General features: G+C 36.5%; 1 protein-coding gene across 5 annotated transcripts in view; it reads right to left on the bottom strand.

The window, feature by feature from the left end:
• Positions 1–814: 814 nt before the first annotated feature.
• The window catches only part of Dop1R2 (Dopamine 1-like receptor 2), a 34,619-nt gene continuing 12,760 nt past the window's right edge, over positions 815–22,673 (bottom strand). For 2 of the 5 annotated variants that reach the window (XM_015984098.2, XM_008202871.3), the window contains exons 3-4: positions 4,066–4,150; positions 815–969 (exon numbers count right to left, since the gene is read on the bottom strand). In XM_015984098.2, coding sequence (XP_015839584.1) covers positions 886–969; positions 4,066–4,150 — 169 coding nt within the window. In that variant the 3' untranslated portion in view covers positions 815–885. Of the gene's footprint in view, positions 970–3,393; positions 3,616–3,806; positions 3,926–4,065; positions 4,151–22,673 lie in introns of those variants that run through there. The other 3 variants (XR_010333653.1, XR_001575537.2, NM_001293574.1) reach the window with 3 other exon arrangements.

Below are 22,673 nucleotides of genomic sequence, written 5' to 3'. Positions count from 1 at the left end.
ATTAGATGATTGCATTTTATATTTTGTGATTATAAAAATACATAAGTCCTAAAATTAGGTAAATCTTTGCTTTTAGAAATACTGAGCTATGTTTCACTAATTACTAAATTAAAGTATATCACAGTTGAAGAAAACTAAGTTTAAAATTGTACACTTTTGTATGTCGGTAAAAGTACCGCATAAAGTTGCAATACTCTTCCGTTACAAGTTCGAAAAGATTGTTAGTCGCACATAAATGCAATTCTCAATGGACCTAAGTGCGCCTTTTTTATATTTACTGGAAATAAAAACTATCTAACAAATATACAAATTCTATGGGCCATCTAAGCTATCACGGCGTTTATCAACTAAATTTACATTATAAGCAAATGCAGGCAGTTTGCCCGTTTGTCCTTTTCATTAAAATTACAATTTTAAAATCAATTTAAGAAATAATTTATTGTCAGTTTATTAACGCAGTAAAACATGAATTTTGCTGGAATTTGTGTTCATTAAAAATAATTGATGAGTGTTTTGCCGCTATTTCCATTACGATTCTATTATTCCGCACCCCAACCGAAAAAAGCGGGTGCTTTGTGGGTAAAAACAGACATTTATTCCTAATTTTGTTATACAACTTTTTAAAAATATCTAAAAGCGCACATTTCCCCCTATCTTAACATTAAGTGTCTGAAGCAGTCAGATCCATCGAGATCAGCAACAGAATTCGAAAGAACGTCACACTTATACTGAAAATGACGAAACCACAGTGATTGTTTTCCTCCGATTTTATGCCATCCTTAAGGTGCTAGGGGAAGGTGAGCACGAATGGATCACTCTGTGTGTGGGCGATCCAGGACTTCCAGTCGATAAATTAGGTGTCGGATGTCTCGTCCGGACGTGGCGTCACAACGGGTAAAGTTCATGTTGGCCCACTGAAGAGTAAGTCACGCTATTTGGGGCGCTCTCGACCACATGGGAGTTAAAATACTGAAAGAATGCAGTCGAGTCAATGGACATTGGGAGAAATGGCCAAAGGGCCCCTGACACTTTTCTTGATGAATGGGTGTCAGCGACCCGCACATAAATAAAATATGGGTGTGCTGAATTGTAAGGAATAGATAGACACATAGTTGCAAGCCTAGTTGCTCGGATTGTTGACGGCGGGAGATAAAAGAAAATATATCGCAGACGCTAAAGCCCTATCGGATTACCGCATCATCCAGGGCCGTTTTAATACGGACGAAAATAGAACGGGGGATGGTTCGTAATTTATTTACTTATTTGCTGCTCGCTAAAAACAAAATTCGATATGATTCTACGGATTTTCATGACGCGACGAGTCTCTGAAGCAATTAAGGGTACGCTGCAAACTTCGGGATTTCACCGATAAACAACATCCCCTTGCTTTTTTACCCATGTACACCTATGGCGCCACCGAGCAATTAGGCTTACGTTGGACAAAAAATTTAAGCATCCAGAAAGACGGATATTTACAAAGTCATTCAAAAAATGAAACTTTTTAACTTATTTTTTGTTGGCGGCCATAATCCGACCTGTACTCTCGCCTGAAGACAATTTAAAAATTCGTAACTAGATAACTATCAGTGCTGCCTCACAACGGCTTGCCGGGAATTCCCCCGACAATGTTATCGGAGTTATCGATTTCACTGGCCATCCAACCCATTTGGATTTCACAGTGAGCGCTAAATTATGGAATAATTTTATTAAAAGTGAAAATATTTCACTAAAAGCTCAAAACCACGTCCTGACTGACTCACTGAAAAGCTTGAAATTTTCATACTAATTAATAATAATAATAATAATAATAATAATAATAATAATAATAATAATAATTATAATTATAATTATAATAATAATAATAATTATAATTATAATAATAATAATAATAATAATAATAATAATAATAATAATAATAATAATAATAATAATTTATTTTTATATCAGTGACATATGTGCATTAAAGTGTGATACAAGTCAAAGAGTATACAAATTTGAATTACAAAAATATATTGATACCAAAGTCGTTGAAACAATATAGTTCCGCATTGACTAATTTTTGGTTTAACTATTTTTTTTTGAAACAGTGTAAATTTAGTTGTTTAATATGACTGGGAATGCTGTTATAAAATTTCAAACATTAGTAAGTACAGCTTCGCTCCAAAAACACAGTTTTGTGATAGGGATAATTAAAAATCTTATATTGTATAGTATTGTATTATTTTGTCTAGTTTAGTTGTTTTGAGTCCATGATTGAATGTCTGTAAAATTGCTCTTCAGTAAAAATATCAGTAACATTAACTGTTTAAAGTAACTGTTTAATTCTTTGTCTTTTTATTTTTTTTTTCAAAAAATTGGTCAAAAGCCGGTTCCAAAGTTTTGAATGACTTCTCTGGATGCTTGGTGAAATATCGTGAAAGTAAACGTTGGTAGATTGCTAGATGTGTGTTATCTTCGAGTGTTCCTAACAGGCACATTTAATATATTCGGGTACTGCATGCGGACTAGATTCTTGTCAACACTATTCACATCAAACTACCAGAATGTAAACACACCATTAGCTCAATTTTACACAACAGAGAGACAGATTTGTGGGGTAATAATGTGGGTGACATCGAATAATAGACGTTTTATTACAATATTTTTCTTGATGGTGGCGCGAATAAATGTTGACTCGTTGGCCTAAGACAGTAAACAAAACCAGAAACCTGAACCGCATCTGGATTTCCAACTGCACGGGCTTTGGAACAAGATTATCCAACTCCGTTTTTCATTAAGGAGAAAATTGAATGAAATAATTTCAAGTTTTGTTAGTATCGAAATGCGTTATTAACTCCTCGATGGGAAGGAAACTTTCTAATTAAATCACACTTAAAACTTTACTCTGCTCCTTTTAATTGGTTGCAAAAAAACTCATTTCTTCGCAATCTAATTTGAATACAGTTTGCAAAAACAATGAACACAACGACGACGTGTAACGGCGACAATTTTGTGCAAGAAGCAGTGTTTGAGAAAATCTGAGAAAACACTTAGTGCGAGACGTTACACATAAGCTCGCAGCAGTGGTATTGGACTGGTCGGGAGAATCTCGCGAAGAATTCCTGTTTATTATTGATGGAGCATGCATGAAATTGCCGCTAAAGATCGATCCTTGCTTCAATGCGACCAGAAATGAGAAAGTGCTATCTGCACTTATCCAGCTGAAAAATTTATCGGACGAAATTGGAAATCTTGATGGAAATCCGGGAGCACCTTGCAGCTCCTGGTTAATTATAAGTGCATTGTTACGCTCCGCATCCGCCGTCGGAGTCTCTCCAAGCGAATAAAAATATTAGCGTTCCGAAAAAATAGCCAGTCCAATACTCCGCTCGAGTTGATTGAAAGTCCACATACCTTGAGCACACACGCCTGGAGGCCTAAGGAAAGAAGGAGAATTTGGATGGATGGTCAATGTTATCTCATTTAAAAATAGAAAAGTGACGTCGATCGGGCAAAGGGTAAGTTGGGGGCGATCTCCATGGAAGGCCGAGGCGGGGCTGTGTGCTAAATGTATGTCTGCTCGCAGGAGTTATGGCGGAGCGAGTACGAAGAGTAATAGCGCTGCGATGAGAACCTCTGCAACAATTACAGTCATCAATCAGCGGCTCGCAGCGTTAAATGATTTTTAAAATTTCCATTCGGTTGTGGTTTTCCGATCGATTTGTTCTACGGAAAGAGTCGAGCATGCACTTGAGTTGTTGCAGTTCGAAGGAAAACTATCGTCAAAATGCAAACAAGGTGCTAACTCTGTCTAGACCTTTACTTACGACGCACAAATCCGCCAATTTTTAAAAAATAACTAGATTCGATGCTCTAAATAGCTTACTCCTAAAAATAAAACGAGTTAAATCTGTTCTAAAACGGTTCTTGTAAACGGAAGCCTTAGCTGAAAAAAAAGAAACATAAAAAAACTAATTATATCATATCATGGAGGAGTGTTAGTTGTAAGTGGCTTACTGAAAGAACTTTTATATTTTTTGAGGTTTAAGTCCAGTGGGATTTTGGAGTCTCAAAAGTGTTTTTTACCTGACTTGGTTTGCTTCGGAAAGCTGGTTGATATCGGCGTCTTATTTGCCGAGGACAGCAAACACACAGAATCCTTAAAAAGGCTCTGAAAAAGAAAACACTATTAAGTGATTTTTGTTCGCCTAATCGGGGATAATTTCAAGGGATAAAAGTTTCACAACTATTTACGTGGTTTGTTAATTAAAAATTCAAGTTGCACGATTCAGAGATAGCCGCTATTTACTTTTTAAAATTAATTACGGCAAGTCTAGTCAATTAACCGACCAGACTTTGATTGATGGTGGCCAAAAACAGACAAAGCAACTTGAGCGCGTTAGGAATTTCCCGCAGAAAGGTCAGATAACAAACGTGGCCGAATCTTGTAATTGTTCCTTGAGAAACCCCCCGAATTTAATAAATTTATGTTAATATCCCGTATGATTTTTTGGTCGGAAAAATACCTGAAACGCTCGAACGCACATTTTCAATATTGAATTTCCAATAAAATCTTTCGAGAATTCCACATGTTGTAGACTCCAAGTTTTTTCGCGTAAAAATATCAAAAGCGAAAATTTATGTGACAAAAACTCGACATTCAAATAAGGGTGATTAAGTTAATTAAATGAAGTATAAGGCCGGGATTAGACGAATAAATTTTTCAAGCGAGATGCAGAAATTGTCCCGTTTATTTAATAGGGTCATAAAATTTGTTAGTAACGTCTAGAAGTGGCCTGGAATAAAATTCTTATCTCCAGTGCGATGTCTCCTCGAGTGATTTCCTAGGTTTTTTCTTTTAATTTTTCTCAAGACGTGCCGCGGAATTAAACCGAAATTATTACGGCTGGATTTGAAGGAAATTTATTACGGATCCGAAAAATGCGATGCAAATTCTGCCGAGGGACGGATTCGTGTATTATGACCGCATTTGCATAAAACATGTGTATTGTGGGCTCACTACTGACTTTATACGTAGTTTATCTTTATTTAGTCGAGTGCAAAGCCCACCAAATACAGTCAGACTAAACCGTTTTAAAAATAAAACACCAAAATTAAGTTTTATAATGAAATATCGAACTTGGTTGCAATCGCATTCAACAGTGCACAAAATTTAATCTAGGATTACACTTTAAACAGGAAACTTTTACAATTAATTTCGCTGTAATAAAAAGCTCTCGGCAGTCAAAATTAATACTGTCGCTATTTATACATAACGTGGTGCTGTATGTAACAATGTTACAGTTAACAATTTTAACGTTTCTTTGTACTTTTTCGTCGATTCGAGGCGAGGTTAGCTTTAAAAATAGATTATCGTGTATTGAGTTTGTAATAGCATTTAACAATGCACAGAATTTAATCTAAGCTTTTTCAGATGAATGCTTTTGTCAGCTCTGTCTGACCTGACATTTAATTAACGAGTTAACTTTTGTGAAAATTACTGCAATCCCGTGATTGATATCAGGATTAAACCTTTTTTCAGTTGTGCGTTTTAAGACAGCTTACAATTTAAATTTGTGCTGTGTTATATTGGGCCACAACATTTAACAATGACCGGAATTTAACTAACAATTCCCGGAATGCCGTTGCTTGAATTGAGTACAAATTCCATTCAAGAGCCACAAATGTCTTAAAGGCCTCATTAATAATTGCGCGTATCTGTGAGGATCCCGCGTCATATTAAAATAATTTGTGTACGTGACTAAATTTTAATTAGAAGTGGCGGGCGTTCTTGAAAAATACCACAAAAGTATAATAGGTACGAGATGCTCATTACGTAGATGAGGTTCTAATTAAAATTATTCCGTTTGTAAAGAGCTGCGGCTGGAAAGTTTGGCGTTTTGTGTGATTTTAAACGAAAATGAAGAATTACGTAGTGCTCCAAACGGTGCCATAAATAATGCTTGTTGAAAATATCAGTTTCGAGAGACAGTCTGTAATTAAAGCTCCTGTTTTGCGAGAAAAGTCGGATGAAAGTCTTTTCAAAGTGAAATTCTTTAAGAACGACTGATTTTAACAATAAATTTTCAATTGGAACGATTTTCCAACTCAGAGACTTATAAAGATATTTAGCAAAGCGGGTACCTTAAAGTGGGAGATAAAAAGCTCAGGCACGACAGCACGTTACAAATCTTTCTATAAATGACCCGAGAAAAATTATTTCGGTGTTACTTTATTCCTTTGCCGTCAAATTGCGACTCGACTTAATAAAACTAATTGGACAAGGATAAGCCCCAGGATAATTGAAAAAACAAGACGGGGAAATTGATTCAAATTTTTGCACCTGTAGCAAGTGGAAAAATCAGTGCGCTCTTTGCGAAACGTATCTTAAATCAAAACTTCTCCGGAAAAAGCGAGCTCGTTTGTCTTTTTTACGGCGGCATTAATAAAAATTAAGCAGAGAAGGACGGAAGAGACACACTTAAGTGGAGTGATCTCTATGTATAGCAGACAAGTGTTTTGGACGAGAGAGAGGCGCAACTTTCGCATTGTATTTCCTAGGGTTCTTATCACGACTAATCTAATGAAATAAGCCCACCATCGATAGGGGTCTCTTCAGGGTTACGGTGTCAATTTCGCCTCGACATTACTACTCGAAAGCACACCCCATAAAACCGAGTGCGGAAATGCGATGCCGTATAACGCGAGCTTTCACGATTTTTATTCTCTTTACGGCATTGGCAAGGCGGAAAAACGCAAAATTTGCAAGGGCCCACAGCTCACCTGCACTCGCTTTGCTACTTAAAAAATCCACGTCTGATTCAAAAATTTAACCACCTTATAGTGGATTATGTAAACACACATTAAGGAATATTAAAGTGGAAGAAATACTTTGTTTTAACCTTATATTACGTTACAGAATGGAGTTAGTTTGACGCTAGTGTAAAGACGAAAGTTTTGACTTGATAATTTGGACCTTAAGTAATTGTAATTTTTTTTCTAGAGTTAACCCATAGCATAACTTTTGCTTAAATTGTTGCAGATGTTCTTCTATTCTGTAGCTAATAATACTACTAAGTTAATACAAAAGTACCACATTTGTAGTACTGGCGCATCCACCATTTTTAAATCAAAAATTTTAATAAGTTTTTAGGAGTTATATTGGCAGTGCTGGGCTGGATGTTATCAGTCATCACTGTAATTTAGTGTATTATCTGTCAACAGCATCAAATCATTGATTAAGTTGAAATAATTATCAAAATTAAGAGCAAATAGTTTGAACAGGTTTTGATAGTTTACCTAAACAAAAACAAATAACAAAAATAGAAAGTAGAAAAAATGTTTCATCTAATTTTTGGAATATTAGGCATAATTGCAAAACATAATAATAATAATAATAATAATAATAATAATAATAATAATAATAATAATAATAATAATAATAATAATAATAATAATAATAATAATAATAATAATAATAATAATAATAATAATAATAATAATAGTGATAATAATAATAATAATAATAATTTATTCGTTCATCTTATCTGAATACACATGTACCCAATGCGTTGCAAAATCAGTGTTTTTTTCTCTGGTCGTAAATGTTTAACGAAGCTTGCCGAGGAAAAGAAAATTTTAATGTATTATAACGTAAACTACTATTGTTTAATAACATTTCTAATTTTTATTAGTGAACAAAAATCCATAGTTACTTTAGCGCTAAATTCTTCTAAAGTGTACAATGTGTTTTTAAATGATTCTTATCTAGCCGTTTGTGAATTTCTTATGTAAAATCAGAAATGCCACTTTATAGAATTAACGACAGACATTTAGACACCGAATATTACCATTCTCCATTTATTAAGTCTCCAAGTCGGAGACAGTTAAAGTGTTTTCTTGTACAGTGTAACAATTTAGTTGCATTTTAACTAATTTAATTAATTAACAATGTGAAAATTTTACAACTGACAGTTTTTACATTTATTGGCAGAGAATTCAGTTGTGCAGAGCGGCACAAATTTTTTTTACACAAGTTTACTAGATGTGAATCATTTAAAAATTTATTGTACAATGATTATTATAACGTAAGGACAGAGAAAAAAGTGTTTTGGTTGTTGAATTTTTTTGGTATTTATTAATTTTGGATGAATTTGATCCATTTTGAAATTTAAATAATGATAAATTTTAGGGTCTACTTGTACATAAAACTAGTTTTTATTCAGTTGTTGAGGTACGTGTTTCGTCTGATAGCATATACAAAAAAATAAAAATTAAGTTTTTAGTTACATTTTTGAATAATTTTTTTTTATAAATCGTGAAGTGGTTAAGCGGTTTTTGACTATTTGTACATAAAATTTAATTTTTATGCACGTGTACAAATTATTTTGAATAGTTTTAATTTTTGTGACCCGGCGCATCCACCAATTTTGCCCAAAGTTTGTTCGGTGCTAAATCATAATGTTTCGGTCGGCGTTCGTCGACGTATCGATGGAGGTAATTGAAATAACTCGAGTCTAGACATAACCTCATTAAGCCGTCGATATTGATATTTATTTTAAACAAATTTGTAAGTCAAAGTAGCGATGGTTTGCCAGTAAACTCTCTTATTAAACCTGAAAGGGTAATTTTAACCTTGTAAATTTCATAATGAGATTAGTTAACTTTGAGGATTATGTTGATAAGGGCTGAGAATATTAAGTAGAATCAGATCACGATTTAGTAAAAAAGCAAGCGGGAAATTGTATCGTAATCAGCACTTTCGCAGTAAAAACGCGCAAATGAAGCTATAAGAACGTCCAGGGTGAAATAAACAGCTAAACAAATTTAGTTAATTGTGTCAGGCCGTAATATGGCTTTAATTTAGCAACGGTTGTAGAAACCGCCTCTGAAACAGGCGCAAAATTAACTAAATCGCACAGCGCGCCATATCCATATTAACAACTTCCCGATGATGGTATCAGTGTGGTGACGGTTATTCATGGTGAAGCGACGGTTAATTGTAACAATTAAGACGTTCAGGAGCGGTAACGCGAGTTTCCATTGCGGTTGGTTAATTTTAAAGCGACCTTATGTTAATTATCCCGTTGCGATTTATCGCCGATTTGCCAAACTTGGCCAAAAATTCGAAACAAATAAATTAAACCGTCGAGGACGTGAGAATTTGTGTTCAGGTGAGGCTAATGCCGCGATTTAACAAATGGCTTTGTTCGGCGGTTGACGAGTAAATTGGTAGTTCATGTAAATGCCGGCAAAGTTTCCGAGACGAACACAAAGTGGGTGCGTTTAAGTCCTTCCAGGAGTGGATTTCTTGACCCGCGCTTATGAAACTTAATTAAACATCACTAACATAACTGGCGGGATTGTTACACTCCCGGACTCGCGATGAATATTAAATTCTCCACTTAATTTAATGTCACGCTTATCTTGTTCATTTCGAGGTATTTTTGGACGACGACGAATGGATCGATGGGAAGCCCCGGCATGATTAGACCTCGCAATCGTTACAAGCTAATCCGACGAATTAATGGGCTACTATACGCACACACGTTCAATTTCGTAATTAATTTAAGCCAAATTGGGCCGGGCGACGTACTAACTACCAACAAGGGGGGACACGCGTCCGATCTGATTTCCATCACCTAATCGCCCGCTAATGGGGCAAGCGCCCCTTTTGGGCCATTGTTGGTATCACGACACCTTGACGAACCCAAACACTTTTTTTTGTTTTAATAATTTATCGGTTCTTACTTAAAAACGCATCAGTGAGGTGCCTATTCTCTAGTAATAATAGAAAATGGAAACTGGTCGCTTTGAATAATAAAAATAAATGGTAATTATCTGAAATGAATTGACGAAAAATTGCACCACCTATTAACTGTTTGTAAGTTTACACTTTTCGAAAAGTCTCAAAAGTAATTTATAAACTTTTTGTTGGGCAATAAAAAAGTTTCAAGAGCTTAACTTTGAATCAGTTAAACGTTAAATAGTCACGGAGTTGATTTTACTATTGAATATTAAACAAAAATGAGTGATACCGCACATCCAAATGAAATAAATCGTTCCAAAACTGTTCACTGTCTCTGCATAAATTTGGTTGCTGTTTTACGTCTTATTTCCGAATCTCATTGTTGAGTTTATGGGAAAATAAAAGTGGAGTTCGGTTAAGACCCTCTTATTTACTTGTGATTGATTCTTCCAAACTCATTTTCGGTAAAAAATTGTTTCGGTTATGGAAGTTGTACGAGACTTTAACAAATTGATCTCTTTCAGTAAGGTTAACTATATTCTATATCGGGTGATATTTTACGGTAACCTTTTCTCATTTTGGAAGTTTGCTCTAGGAGAGCTCCTCCTACTGTTCGCACCATCTAAACTTTAAATCGAAGAAGTTTTCGTAACTAGCGAGGACAGTGCGAGTTTTTATCTCGCCGGGGCTTTATCAGACATTAGAGCAGCGGCCAAGAATCTAAAATCGAGCGTAAATATTAAACCAAACGATTTCGTGTTGTTTCTGTATTATGCAAAAGCTCGCTGAAACCATGCGGAAACAGTGGGCTTTCGTTTTATTTCATTACATTGGGCTTGGGTGAAATTGAATCTGTTTCACTTTTGTTTGTTTTGGCGCTTGGGTAAGGAAATAAGTTTCTCAATTTTTTGAAGAAATCACATTCCGGATTTTTCAAAGGATAATAAATTAGAACCAGTGGGGGTAAATTCGAGATTAATATTTCGCCTTCTTATCATTTTATTGCTTCGCGATTTGCTTAGTTTTCTTTATTCGGTCCTCGTAAAATATTGGCTTTGTTCCAGCACAGCGAGGGCAATGAAAATTTAAGGGCTGGCGAAACTTCCGAAATTCACTTTCGGAAAAATCGATTTCGAAAAACCGCTTTAATTAATTACAGTCTCGTCGGTTTTAAAAGTGTGTAAATTTCGGGGATTTACGGCCCGCCAGAGCATGCGAGTAATCAGATCGAGCTTGATTGGCCAAATCGGGGCGCGATTTTGTCTTAAAATTAGCCGACTCACCTAACCGCAATCAGGCAAATTGAAGTTGAAAAATTATGTATTCAAATGAAGAGAGTGCATAATGTTCGAAGTTGAAATTTGCTCATTAGCTCTACATCAGGATTACATACAAATGAGACAGTTTAACTTCGTCGGTTGAATAAGGATTTAGATTTCAGTTTCAGTTTAGTTTGCCCCGAATCTGAGATTCGGCTGAATTATTCCGAATCGTTTAGCCATTTAACTCACGAAATGGCTGGTCCGACCGGACCATGCAAGCCTGATTTGCAGCTCTAATATAAAAGAGGCCGTTTTATCGAATTCATTCATCGGGACAAACTCGAAAAATTAAAATGAAATATTCCCAGTACAAACGGATAAATCACAACGCGAATTTACGAGAGCCATGTTTATTCAATAATTGATCGGGAAAAGGGACGCAGTTTAACCAAATTAATTAATAAATAAAAGAACAAGTGTTTAACACAATTCGAGAACGATTTGGTTTATTCGCCCAATTAAAAACGCACGCTTCTTGACTCCTGAACTCACACATCAAACAAAAATTGATTTCCCCCAATTAAGCCAAATCCCGTAAAGATTACTCGGTGCTTTGAATATTATTGTTAGCAGGTCTACCGAGAAAGCGATATAAAACCAACAATTCAATTTAATACGCACATAATCCGAATTTATGGAAAATAAATAAGCTTGTGAGTTTTCATTACATTTTGTGTCTCTTGTAAGTTGAAAATTTATCGCTCGTACGAAACTCGGAAAGTTCTTCCAGCACAAGTTGTTTTAACTTAATCAAAATTGAGAAAAACCAAGCGCAAATACGATTTTTTGCGGGAAATTTATTACCCTCTAATTGCGCCGATGATTAATTAAAATCTGATCGATCATCGCTCAACTATTCACCGAAGTAACTAAAATTAAGTTTTACAAGTGCTTCGGATAAAGCGAGTTTTCGGAGATTGTGTGGCAGAGAGAAATCTTCTTTCACGCATTTCGCTTATCTGATGTTACTAAAATGTCGCTATCTAGCACTAAATTGCTAACTCACTGGGACTGTTCTTTTATGTCAAAGAGCAGGTTCAGTCGTGATACTTTCATTTCGTTTATTAAAGCTGAATCTGCATTTACATTGAACGGTTTTAAATCTTGCCGAAATTTCTGAAACTGAAAGTTTTCTTGCTGCTATTACCGGAATACTAGACACAGATAGGGGCAAACTCCGTGTAAACCAATAATCAATGGGGAAACTAAGCAAACATGTATTAGATTTTGCAATCAAACTTGAAAATAGTTGGAGGTATGTAGGTTTGATCGGGGATGCAGATTGTGCGCAGTTTTAACAATCTAATTCTAGAGTGGAGCTCCTAAACAGATTTTGTAATCAAGGGAAACACAGCTGAAGTAAAAAAACTTACGTAAACTAACGAGACATTTTGTAACTTCTTTTCTTTAATTAATTTTCTTCGTTATCTCGTACTACTAGTTACTTCGTAGAAATAAACATACAGGATGGCTTGTTAGCACGTGTTATGTTGCAGAAAGCTTGAATTGTTTGAAAATGAATGACGTTAATTATTTCTTAACGGCGTAAGAATTTTAAAGTTTTATTCCATTTCTGAGCTAATTTAATTGAAACAAAGTCCCGCCGCGAGGCTCGTCTTTTTCTGGTCGCTTTAAGCCCTCCAGTCTCATATTCACTTGAAATTTTCTTGCCGAAAGCCATTCCGATCGAGCTGTTTAGTATTCGGTATTGAAAATTGCTTTCTCGGCTCAGTGGATCCGCGCTGCAGCTGCAAAATGTATACTTCCGAGGGAGCTAATATCGCGTTCGATTCCGCAGTGCAATTTATAATGTGTGGCCACTTAAACCATTCGATGGTACACAAAGGCCCATGTCTGCAGTGTACACAAACAAGTAACCCGAGGATAATTCACACCCACATTACACTTTGGCCTCAGTGCCGTCCACAGCTGCCCTTTCGCCCCACACAGCACGGATGCAGCCGTTTAATTATTGCCAATGCTTCGAATCAATAAGAACGCTCATAAAAATCCGACGGTTTTATTATCCGATTTATCGACAATCGATGACAGTTAGAAAGGTGTATTGGCAATTAAAGCAGCGATGGTTTATTTAGGGAGGACCACGATAAAGCAAGACTTTACGGCTTTAATGCCTGACTTGGTGACATCGGCTTTATGGCCTCTATAAACGAAACTGAAGGATTTCGCTCTGATTTTAGCTGAGGTTATGCAAATCAAATCAAATAAAATGTATTTAGTTGTCTGTGCAGCAGGAGCTGATTTTCTCCGAGAATAGAAGCTATAAATATGAATTCAAAGCAGTCGGATTGTTCATACCATGTAATATTTTATCACGCTCATATTTGGATTTTAGAGCTTATTTAGGTATTTTTATAAGCATAAGTTACATTCGCTTTACGAGATCCTATCAGTTCTCGGCGCAATTTCACACTTTATTGCTATTAACAATTTTTCATCATTTTGGGCATCGATCCACCGTTTAGTACCTTATTGGGAGAACAAACTGAGCACGAGATTTTAAATAAACAATAAACATTATTTTATCCATTCTGTTCGAAATTGCGCGAAGTGTGCGCTACTGGGCTAAGGATGATTAAAAATTTAGTGCTAGCTTTGCCACGTCAATAGGGGTCAAGTTTATTTTTTTAAGAATAAGAAACTATTAATACATTCTTTCACGATTAAAAAAATGAGGCGTGGATTAGTTTTATCGGTCAAAACACCGTGAATTAATTTTAGTGTTTAGTCTTGAATTTTTCTAAGAGTATCTTTACGTGTAGTAAGAAAATCAATAAATTTTGGGAGCCTTGGAATGATATTAAAACAACATCAACACGGAATTGTCAATATTATTGGTTTGTGTGTACTTTGTAAAAAAAGCAAATTTAGCTGTTATGTTCTTCACCCTTGTTTCTATTTTTAGCAACGGGTGGCCTAAAAGTAACATGAAAAAATGTCAATAGCTTTACAATTGTAATTTGTTAATTACTAATTATAAAGTTGTCAAAATTAATTTTATCAATTAGAACACACAAGTATTTTTGTTGCGTTTTCTGTAGTTGGTTGAAAAAGAGCGACTTGAACAGTTGGTCTAACTTGAAATCTTGTTTTTTTACAATAAAATGCCAACAAAGTGCTTGTTAAACAACACATACTATCACAAATCTTTTTGTTTATTTTAAAGCCGAGGTTTGCGTTTCCCAAGTGAATTAATTTGCTTTGCTAATTGTGCTGCAATGAAAGAATTTTATTACATTTATGCATTAAATATTTCTTGTTCCGGTTGAAGGCTAATAGAATTTCATTGTAAGATTTTGTTCGTTTTGGTAGTTGTTGACAAAGTGCCTGCTCGTAGGAGTAAGTGAATGCAGAAATGTGTCGGAATATGAAATTGAATTAATGTTTGTTCTTTGTCTCGCGAAGTGTTAATACGAAAGGCGCGCATTATTGTGGTAATTGTGGGATGTTATTGGTGCTGGAGATGCGACGTCCTTGCTTTTACAGTCGAGTTAACCTAATGAAATGTTATGCTTCTAGAAGATGCCGTTACGCCTTCAAACGTTTTAAGAAGCTTTTAAACCTTTATTATCCTCCAGTGACTTAAAGTCGCTCCTTGTAATAACCACAGTTCGCGGACGTACTTCTCTAACTGCTACCTTTGCCGAGTCAGAGATTAATTTTTACACTAGCTTTGGCCGAAATAAATTCGCATTTGGAGGGATAAGCCGAAATTAATTTGTGGGGTCAAGATTAAACGGAATCGGAAAAAGCCTCAGCGTGGTGGTTTTTATCTCGGCTAAAATATTAGACGGCGACTTGCCGCCGGGAAATCAATATTGAAATGACTCCAGATAAGCAATTTTTGTTTACCGAACAATTTGCATTTTTACCTCAACGTTCAATTTTTGGATAGTGTCATCCCAATATTTGCTCTTTCAGTTCAGAAATGTCGGGAAAGGGAAATAAATCATCTCGAATTGCATGTGTTGGCGCTCAGTCACGTTGCCACACGCGATTAAAGTGAGTTTTTTTGTGTTTGTGCACCGGCAATAAAAGGAGATTTAAAAAATAGCGCCATATACATGCACAAGTGCACCATTCTGCTCAAAATTATCACCGACATAACTACCCTAATAAATAAATTAAATCAAATTGGGTTTTAAATTAAAACATCACAATATTTTAGCGGTGCGTTTAATTTTTAATGAAGCAGTTCTTCATTGAAACCTACAGAGATTACAGTTAATGAACACGGCGATCGTTATGCAGCTCCTACGCCATTTTAGGCGTCATTATGTACATAAAATTAAGCATTTTTGTCACAGCGGCACTCATAAATTTGCGAAAAAATATTTCCCGGCAAAGCGCAGTTTCACTGAAGCTTTGTGTGTTGTTGGATCACAGGAAGTGCACAATTGATTAAAATGAAACAGTATGTAGGGGATTTGCCGATTTTAGGCCAAACATTTGGGTGATGACATTCGGAAAAATTATCGTGCATGCCGATGACAGACTTAATGAAGTACCAAAATTTTGATAAATTTGCCGAGCCTGGGTGACAGTTATGTGGAGAAAGTCTAGCAAAAGCAGACGTCGGAAAATTATCTATAACACGTCGCCGAAATGTTGCAAACAAAAGGACAAAAAACGTTTATCTGAGGAATCTCCACGACTTCAATATTCTAAAATACGGAAAGTAAGCTTTTATTGGCACGTTTGGCTGATGCCCGTCTAGATCAAACATCAGTTTTTGTCCAATAACATTTTTATTAAAATCAAAAAACAGAGTTGTAGACTCGAGAAATGGAACGTTTGCCTAATTCAATCGCGAACTGTCTTCAAAAATAAAAGAAATTAGAGACTCGGTTTGAGTGACGAGTCTTTTCCTCTTGAAGGGAAACTGTGTCGCCCGGTTAATCTATCTCGCAGATAATCGCCGGAGATATCCGGTTTTGAAGTGATCTTCGTTATCTAAATCCCTCTTCGATCGACTTTAAGTTGTTTTATTCTACAAGGACCTTATGTCAACAAGTTCTACAACTTTTATTTATGTACGACATACCATCAATTTTTCATGATTTATTTTATGCTAGTTTAAATGTGATTGATGGTGGAAATATTTCCTTTTCTTCAAAAATTTTCCGAGTCAACTTGAAACACTTTTCACCAGACGGTTCATGTAAACTACGCTCTCCCTTGACCCTTCTCAAATTTAAGAGGATGGCATCTGGCACCCATACAGTGCACTTTTCCGGGCAAATAAAAGTGCAAATGCATGGAACGTGTAATAGTAGTGTAATAGAGAAAAGGGTACGAGTTTAAAGGCGAGCGAAATATTATTGTTGTGATAAAACCGAGTTGTAAACTTGATGATGACATAAAAGCTTGTCTCGGGGCCTAAAGATTTAGATAACACTAATAGTTCCCCAAAACTGCAAACAATTATTTGCAAATCCAACTTTCGATAAGTTTTCAACTCATATTCCAACTTCCCCTGCTTTCAGCACATGTTCGAATTGGCTTTCGTTAACTTCCATCTCTTGCTTTTGGCATGTCCAACTCGTCAACGTGCCGGAAAAGAGACGCTATCATACTTCCAGTTCAGTCGCTCAATTACTTCCGGCTACGGTGACGACCGTTACTCGCAATGTGAGCGTTTATTTACCATCGCTTCATCTTAGTTACTTTAGCCGGAAAATTGCCTTTATTAAGAAAAATTGCGAAACCCTTTTTCCACCTGATTTGCATGTACCTGTGTTTGTTCACGAGATAACCAAGCCCGGCGATGATTGATCGTGTCCTAGAACGACGAAATAAAACGCAATTTACAACAAGAATTCTTTTATCACGAGCTCAATCAAAGAACGAAACGTTTCACTATGCCATTTTTAAAAATACTCGGATCGAGTCGAACGAAAAAATGCCGCTCAAAGAACAAAATCGCATTTTGCGCCGCACAATACGTATTGGTAATTTCGACGGAGGCTAAAACCCATATTTATAAAAGAGCTTTAGCGCAAACTCTAAACTTTCCTGCGAGATCTACAAATACGGAGGTTAAGTCTTTTATCTAAATAAAAAAGTAAATCTTTCCCAGAGACAAAACCGTACTAGTCTGCGAGAGAGCCCGATTTTTTCCAGATTATTGGAATGGAACCGTGAATAGTAAATAGCCATTAGTTCGAGTATTTTCCGTTTTTTCAAGTTGTTTTATTAATTCGGATCCGGGCTTTGATGATCCATGTTAAACAAGTCTAATGAATAACTAAAATTCATCTCGTGGTTGAGATACGCAGTCGGAGAAACGTGGCGAGATATAAAACATGATTTATGCTCAAGCTTAATAAAGTGGTAGTAAAATAAACACTTATATCGATTCGACTCATAAAAATTGCATCGCTAATGCGGAATATAATATTTACATTTCGATTTATTTCCTCCTCCGAACTGTGAAAGAAACGGATTATAAAAAGTTCCCTTAAGTGGACTAATTCTGTAAACGCAGATACAATTGGTCCAAATTAAAAGTTTGTTTCTTTGGAATTGTCAGCGCCACAATCAGGAAACTTTCGATGAGTTTACGAGAACTAGACAGTTTTTTAAAGTGGGATTTAAAGCAGATTTTTCAATTGAATTAATAAGAAATATGCAGAGTGAGTTGGCGTTTTGTTTGATTGTTTTAGGTTGTGCTGAACTCAAATTTCCAATTTTTTCCAGTGGAGGAAATTTTTGTTCGTAGCAATAATTTTGTTTCTAGTTAAAAGTTAAGTAAAAAACTGTGCTTTGAATTATTTTCTACATTAAAAAGACCATCAGCAGACCATGAAATAGCGACTGGTTATAATTTTCATAAGAATAAAAGCTTTTTTGTTCGAGTACTTTATTAATTGTCGTGGGTTCCATATCAGCAAAACTGGCTGGTTTACTAATCGTTCGCTTTCATCTGGTTGGAAATTGGTTCCCTATCGATTGCCCCAAAAACAACATAAAGCAAATTAAACTTTAAATACGAATCCCTTTTATAGAGAAAATATAATCAGCTTTTCTGCTACATCTAACTCTAGTCAATGCTATTTGCTGACAAATAACTCAATTTAAAGCTATAAAAACCTTTGCATCAAATTGCAAATCTATCCGAAGCATGAAAAATATTGCGGATGCCTTATTCCCCTTTTGTTCACTATTAAGAGACTTTCGTTCCAATCTATGCACGCCGTTTCAATTTCGCCGTCCACTAAGCCGAATGGTTCCTTTGCCATTTGTGTCAAATTCTTAACACTCTGACCCTTACATTTATATAAATAAAACGCATCGGATCAAGTCGAGTGACTCTCATCCGTCCGGTCCGCTATTGAGAAAAATTGGCAGAGCGGTTGTAGAAAAGTCCACATTTTGCGAATTGTGCTCGGGTCCTAATAAACAGCTATCAAGAGTTTGAAGGTCGGTGTCTGTTTCGAGATTGGGACGGCGTCCCGACGGACGTCGCGGCGCCTCGATATGCGACTCCTTGACCGACGCCGTTGTCGATGCGACAGAGCTGCTGGAGTTGCGCACATACGAAGCGCGGAATTAGCATAAATCACGCTTCGTTACTGATGCTGTGCACCTTTGCTTAATTACATCAGCAAATGTGGCTGAGCAAACACGAATACGTGATACAAGGCGTGAATAACACACATTTGCTTGACAATTAACCGGCAATCAGACAAAAATACTAGCTAGATTCGGCCGGGCAGTGACTCCGGCACCGGATTACTCTAGTCAACGAACGCCCAATCTTCTTAATAATCTTGCGCAAATTTTGAAACTCTTGGGATTTAGTCCAAAGAAGTCAAAAATTCTGTTTCTCGCATGCATTGTACGCCTTGTGTAAATTGGTTTAATTTGGAGCGAGGTTGTTTTGATTGGTGAATTTTGTAAATCGCACACGTCGCAGTCTCGTAAGTGGGGCAATTTAAAATAGGGCCGAGCTGATTTCTTCCGACAAACAATATCAGAGGCAGTAGATAATCCTGATGTCGACGTTTAGATTGCATCCTTCACTGGGTGTTGAAAAATGTTTGCCGCAGGCTTCTGATTCAGTCGTCGACAACTTCTCAAAGCAGATTTTATATTTAGATACAACCGCATCTCGACGAATTTCTGACGGCCATCTGCACATATCGCACTTTGTAAACATTCTGAATGGAAGTCGAGATAAAGAAAATGTTTGCAAACCGGCAGCGGTATATTCCATCTCGAAATATTTTGTTTAAATTAATTGTGAAGCGCCATTAGACTAGAGTGATAAGTCGGTGTTAAGGGATTATAAATCACACATAAATGTCAGCGTGGGTGTGTTTCTCTTGAATTTTTATTAAAGTAGCAAACGATACTTTGTTTTCGACACACTTTCGAGATTTATTAGTGCCTTCATTTGGGGAAAAAATGTTGACGTGTTTGCTTGGTTTACATGCATCTGAATCCGCCTATCAAAATTCCTATTATCGCTTTTCCGCCATAACCATGCACGAATTCTAATTATATCCTTTGAAAGGATGAATACAAAGGTAATTTCAATATCGACTGATCCCGAACAATAGGTCAGAATTGTTAAATAAGTGATTGGCCTAATAGTCTTGTTTAGGCTGATTAATTTCCACCACACTAAATTCGCATGCAGCCAAAAAATCCACACCAATTTGAGCAGTGGGTGCTCAATTATTGACAATTTCGCGGATAAATAATGGACGATCTTGTAAAAAATTCGAGACATTCTCCACTATTATCTACCGGTCTTTTTCTGATCAATCGAGAGAAGGGTCTCTATAATGGCCACTTTCCCGTTATCACACATTGTGGAAATAACAATCAAAGTTAATGAAGACCAAGCTGGATTTTTAGATTCTCCGAGTCTAAATCTAGCTGATTAGATAAGAGAAATTGGCTTAATATCGAATTTTAATGATGATAGCTGTCGCTATCAACCCCCGGCATTATCGACGGAGCCTGAGCGCGAGTATCTCGTATGCTAATTAGTTTCCAGAATCAGTGTTAATCAAATCTGGGGGCCAAGTCGGTCGCATAATCAATTACACGAGTGCAGGTAATAATAAAATGTTGGATGTCTGCGGTACAGACATTAAATTCACTTAGTGCGAGAATGCCGCCACTTAATTCAATATCCACGTGCAGGGCGTATCTGGAGTTGGCTTCCAGCAGTAAGAAAAACTTGGCAAATTTATGTCTTGCATTCGGTTTGGCGAGTGCACTCTAATAGACCGCAATAATTCTACTTCTTTCCACATTAAGTTTTATGGGCCAAACTCAAACGGAAACTGATATAAATCCAGCAAATCGCGGACCATCTCCACTTAATTAGCGTGTTTTGTTTAGGAATTTATCGAATAACCGCGGATTAATCTGACCCAAAATTGCCAACATTATTCGTTGAAAACTCTAAAAAACCGCATGGTCTCGACGAAATTGCCCCATAACCAATAACGATTTATTTTAGGACGGGTGTTGGAGCGGGAATAGATTCGGCCGTTTCATTTGAATAAATGAAAAACAGATTGGCTGGAAGTCTGCCGAAATTCAAAGCACCACCCGAAATCTGATAGTAAATTGGGGGATTCCTGACTTTATAATATATTTACAATTCGAATGATTGCGGCTTTAAACTCTTGTTGAATTTACTCGGACCAGACCCGCCCTCTGTGTCATAACGAGATAAATTGCCAAGGTCTGTATCTTGGTTAAGAGACAAAGGACAATAAACCACTCAGATCATTCCTCCTTTCTCTTATACACTGGAAACACCAAAAGGACGTTGGCTAATCCAGGATTAGAGTTTCTCGCTGGAATACCACAACCACGGCCAGATCTTTGCTTCCGAGGTTTCACGATGTTTTACGTATAACAGCAGGATAAAGAGCAAATTGCAGAACATTGTTTTATGGCGCCGAACGTGACGGATTTGCTCAAGATAAATTATTGGCGCTAACCAGGTGATCTATGCCTCACAACAATATTTCCCCAGCCTGGTGGTAAAAAATGAAATCAAAACAGGAATAAATAATTGCATTGTTTATTTGTGTGTTCCTGCCGCATTTAAACGTTATTTATTTCTTATTAAAACATATCTTGTAATCTGCAGTTTAGATAATGGCGTGTAAAACGCGCACTGGTGCAGATAAGCAGTTACATAAATATGAATCAAAGCTCGCAGCACCTAGATTAAATCAGTTGCACCGCTAAAACAACAATCGGCAATTTACACAACAACATTTGTTGTTTCACCGTATGTATAATTCAACCACTTACCAACTACTTGCTTGCAAAGAGATCTGTTAGTGGTTCTGGGGTTAAATAAACTGGCCATGTTGATAGCGTCTGCTTTAATCAGCCTTTTCCCAAATTGAAACTAAAAGATTTATTCCGATAGCAGAGGAAATCGTCACTTTGACGAGATTAAAATTCTGGTCGCAACGTTAAGAAGTGACCCGCTTTTCATATTCACACAGACAGGTGAAATTCAACAGGTAGTTTATTCGTGCGAGCAATTTAATATTATTTGCTAGGTTTTTGCAAATCAGATTTTAGCTCCCTAATTTTGGTAAATATAAATTTTCCGGCTTGCGTTTATTCCTTTACCATTCGGAGCGCGCTTTTGTTGAAAATCTTATACAAATAAAAAAGCTCTCCATCTCTCTTGATTAAAGCTTAGAGTTCTAGAAACTGATTTCTTTGCCGCTAAATTATGTACCGATATAATAGTCGGCGAGGAAGCGTATCGTCCTCAAAGTTAAAAGAACGTGCCAAGAAAATATAAAATATCGTGTAAGCCACCGCTTGCACCTTTAATCAAAGTTATATTGACAATTCCCGCCAACTTCCAGCCAATAATTAGCGGGGTGGGGACCACCTGCTGGGCCAAAAACGGGCCAAATTTTAATTTTTCTTTCAATCGGGTGATGGCACACTTTTTGTTGCTTATTTGCATAATAAATAGACGCCCGCGCTGATTTATAGCAATAACGTACAAGGCGGGGTGTTTGTTATCAAAATTTCAGGCGTCACTATGAATTTTCAGCACAAAAACAATTTACGACCGCTCGGGGACGCAGTTTTTTAATGAAACTGTAAAAAACGCGTTTTACCAGATTAGAAAAAATTATGTCAAAGGTGGTGCGGTTAAAGGGAGGTCTTACGTTAATGAGTACTTAATAGGTCTGCCAGCTGGCTCGTTTATTTCGCTAATCCCATTGCAAATTATGTTGATGTAGATTAGGTGGTTCTTAATTACGATTATTTGGAGCAAAAGCGCGCGTTATTAATAAATTTTGTTTACAAGGAAATGCAGGAATGCTCATTCGGATCATCTTGTAGACAGGGGAAGCTATAACCGTAAATACCACTAGAAAAATTTCAATAAAATCGCAGAGACTTTAATAACTCGTTTATTAGTGTCATGGTGGACGTGACATTATGTGGTGGTCGTGAGTTAATTACAAGTCGGCAAATAAGCTAATATTTTCGTCTGTTAGACTAACAGGAACGATTTAGCTACGCACGGGTAGAATTCCGGGGCAAATATAGAGACTTCTTTGATGTTTCGACACGAAATCAGCTAAGTAACC

Source organism: Tribolium castaneum, chromosome 4 (genome assembly GCF_031307605.1).
Source record: "Tribolium castaneum strain GA2 chromosome 4, icTriCast1.1, whole genome shotgun sequence".
NCBI lineage: Eukaryota > Metazoa > Arthropoda > Insecta > Coleoptera > Tenebrionidae > Tribolium > Tribolium castaneum.
This window is presented reverse-complemented; position numbering and strand designations above follow the sequence as displayed.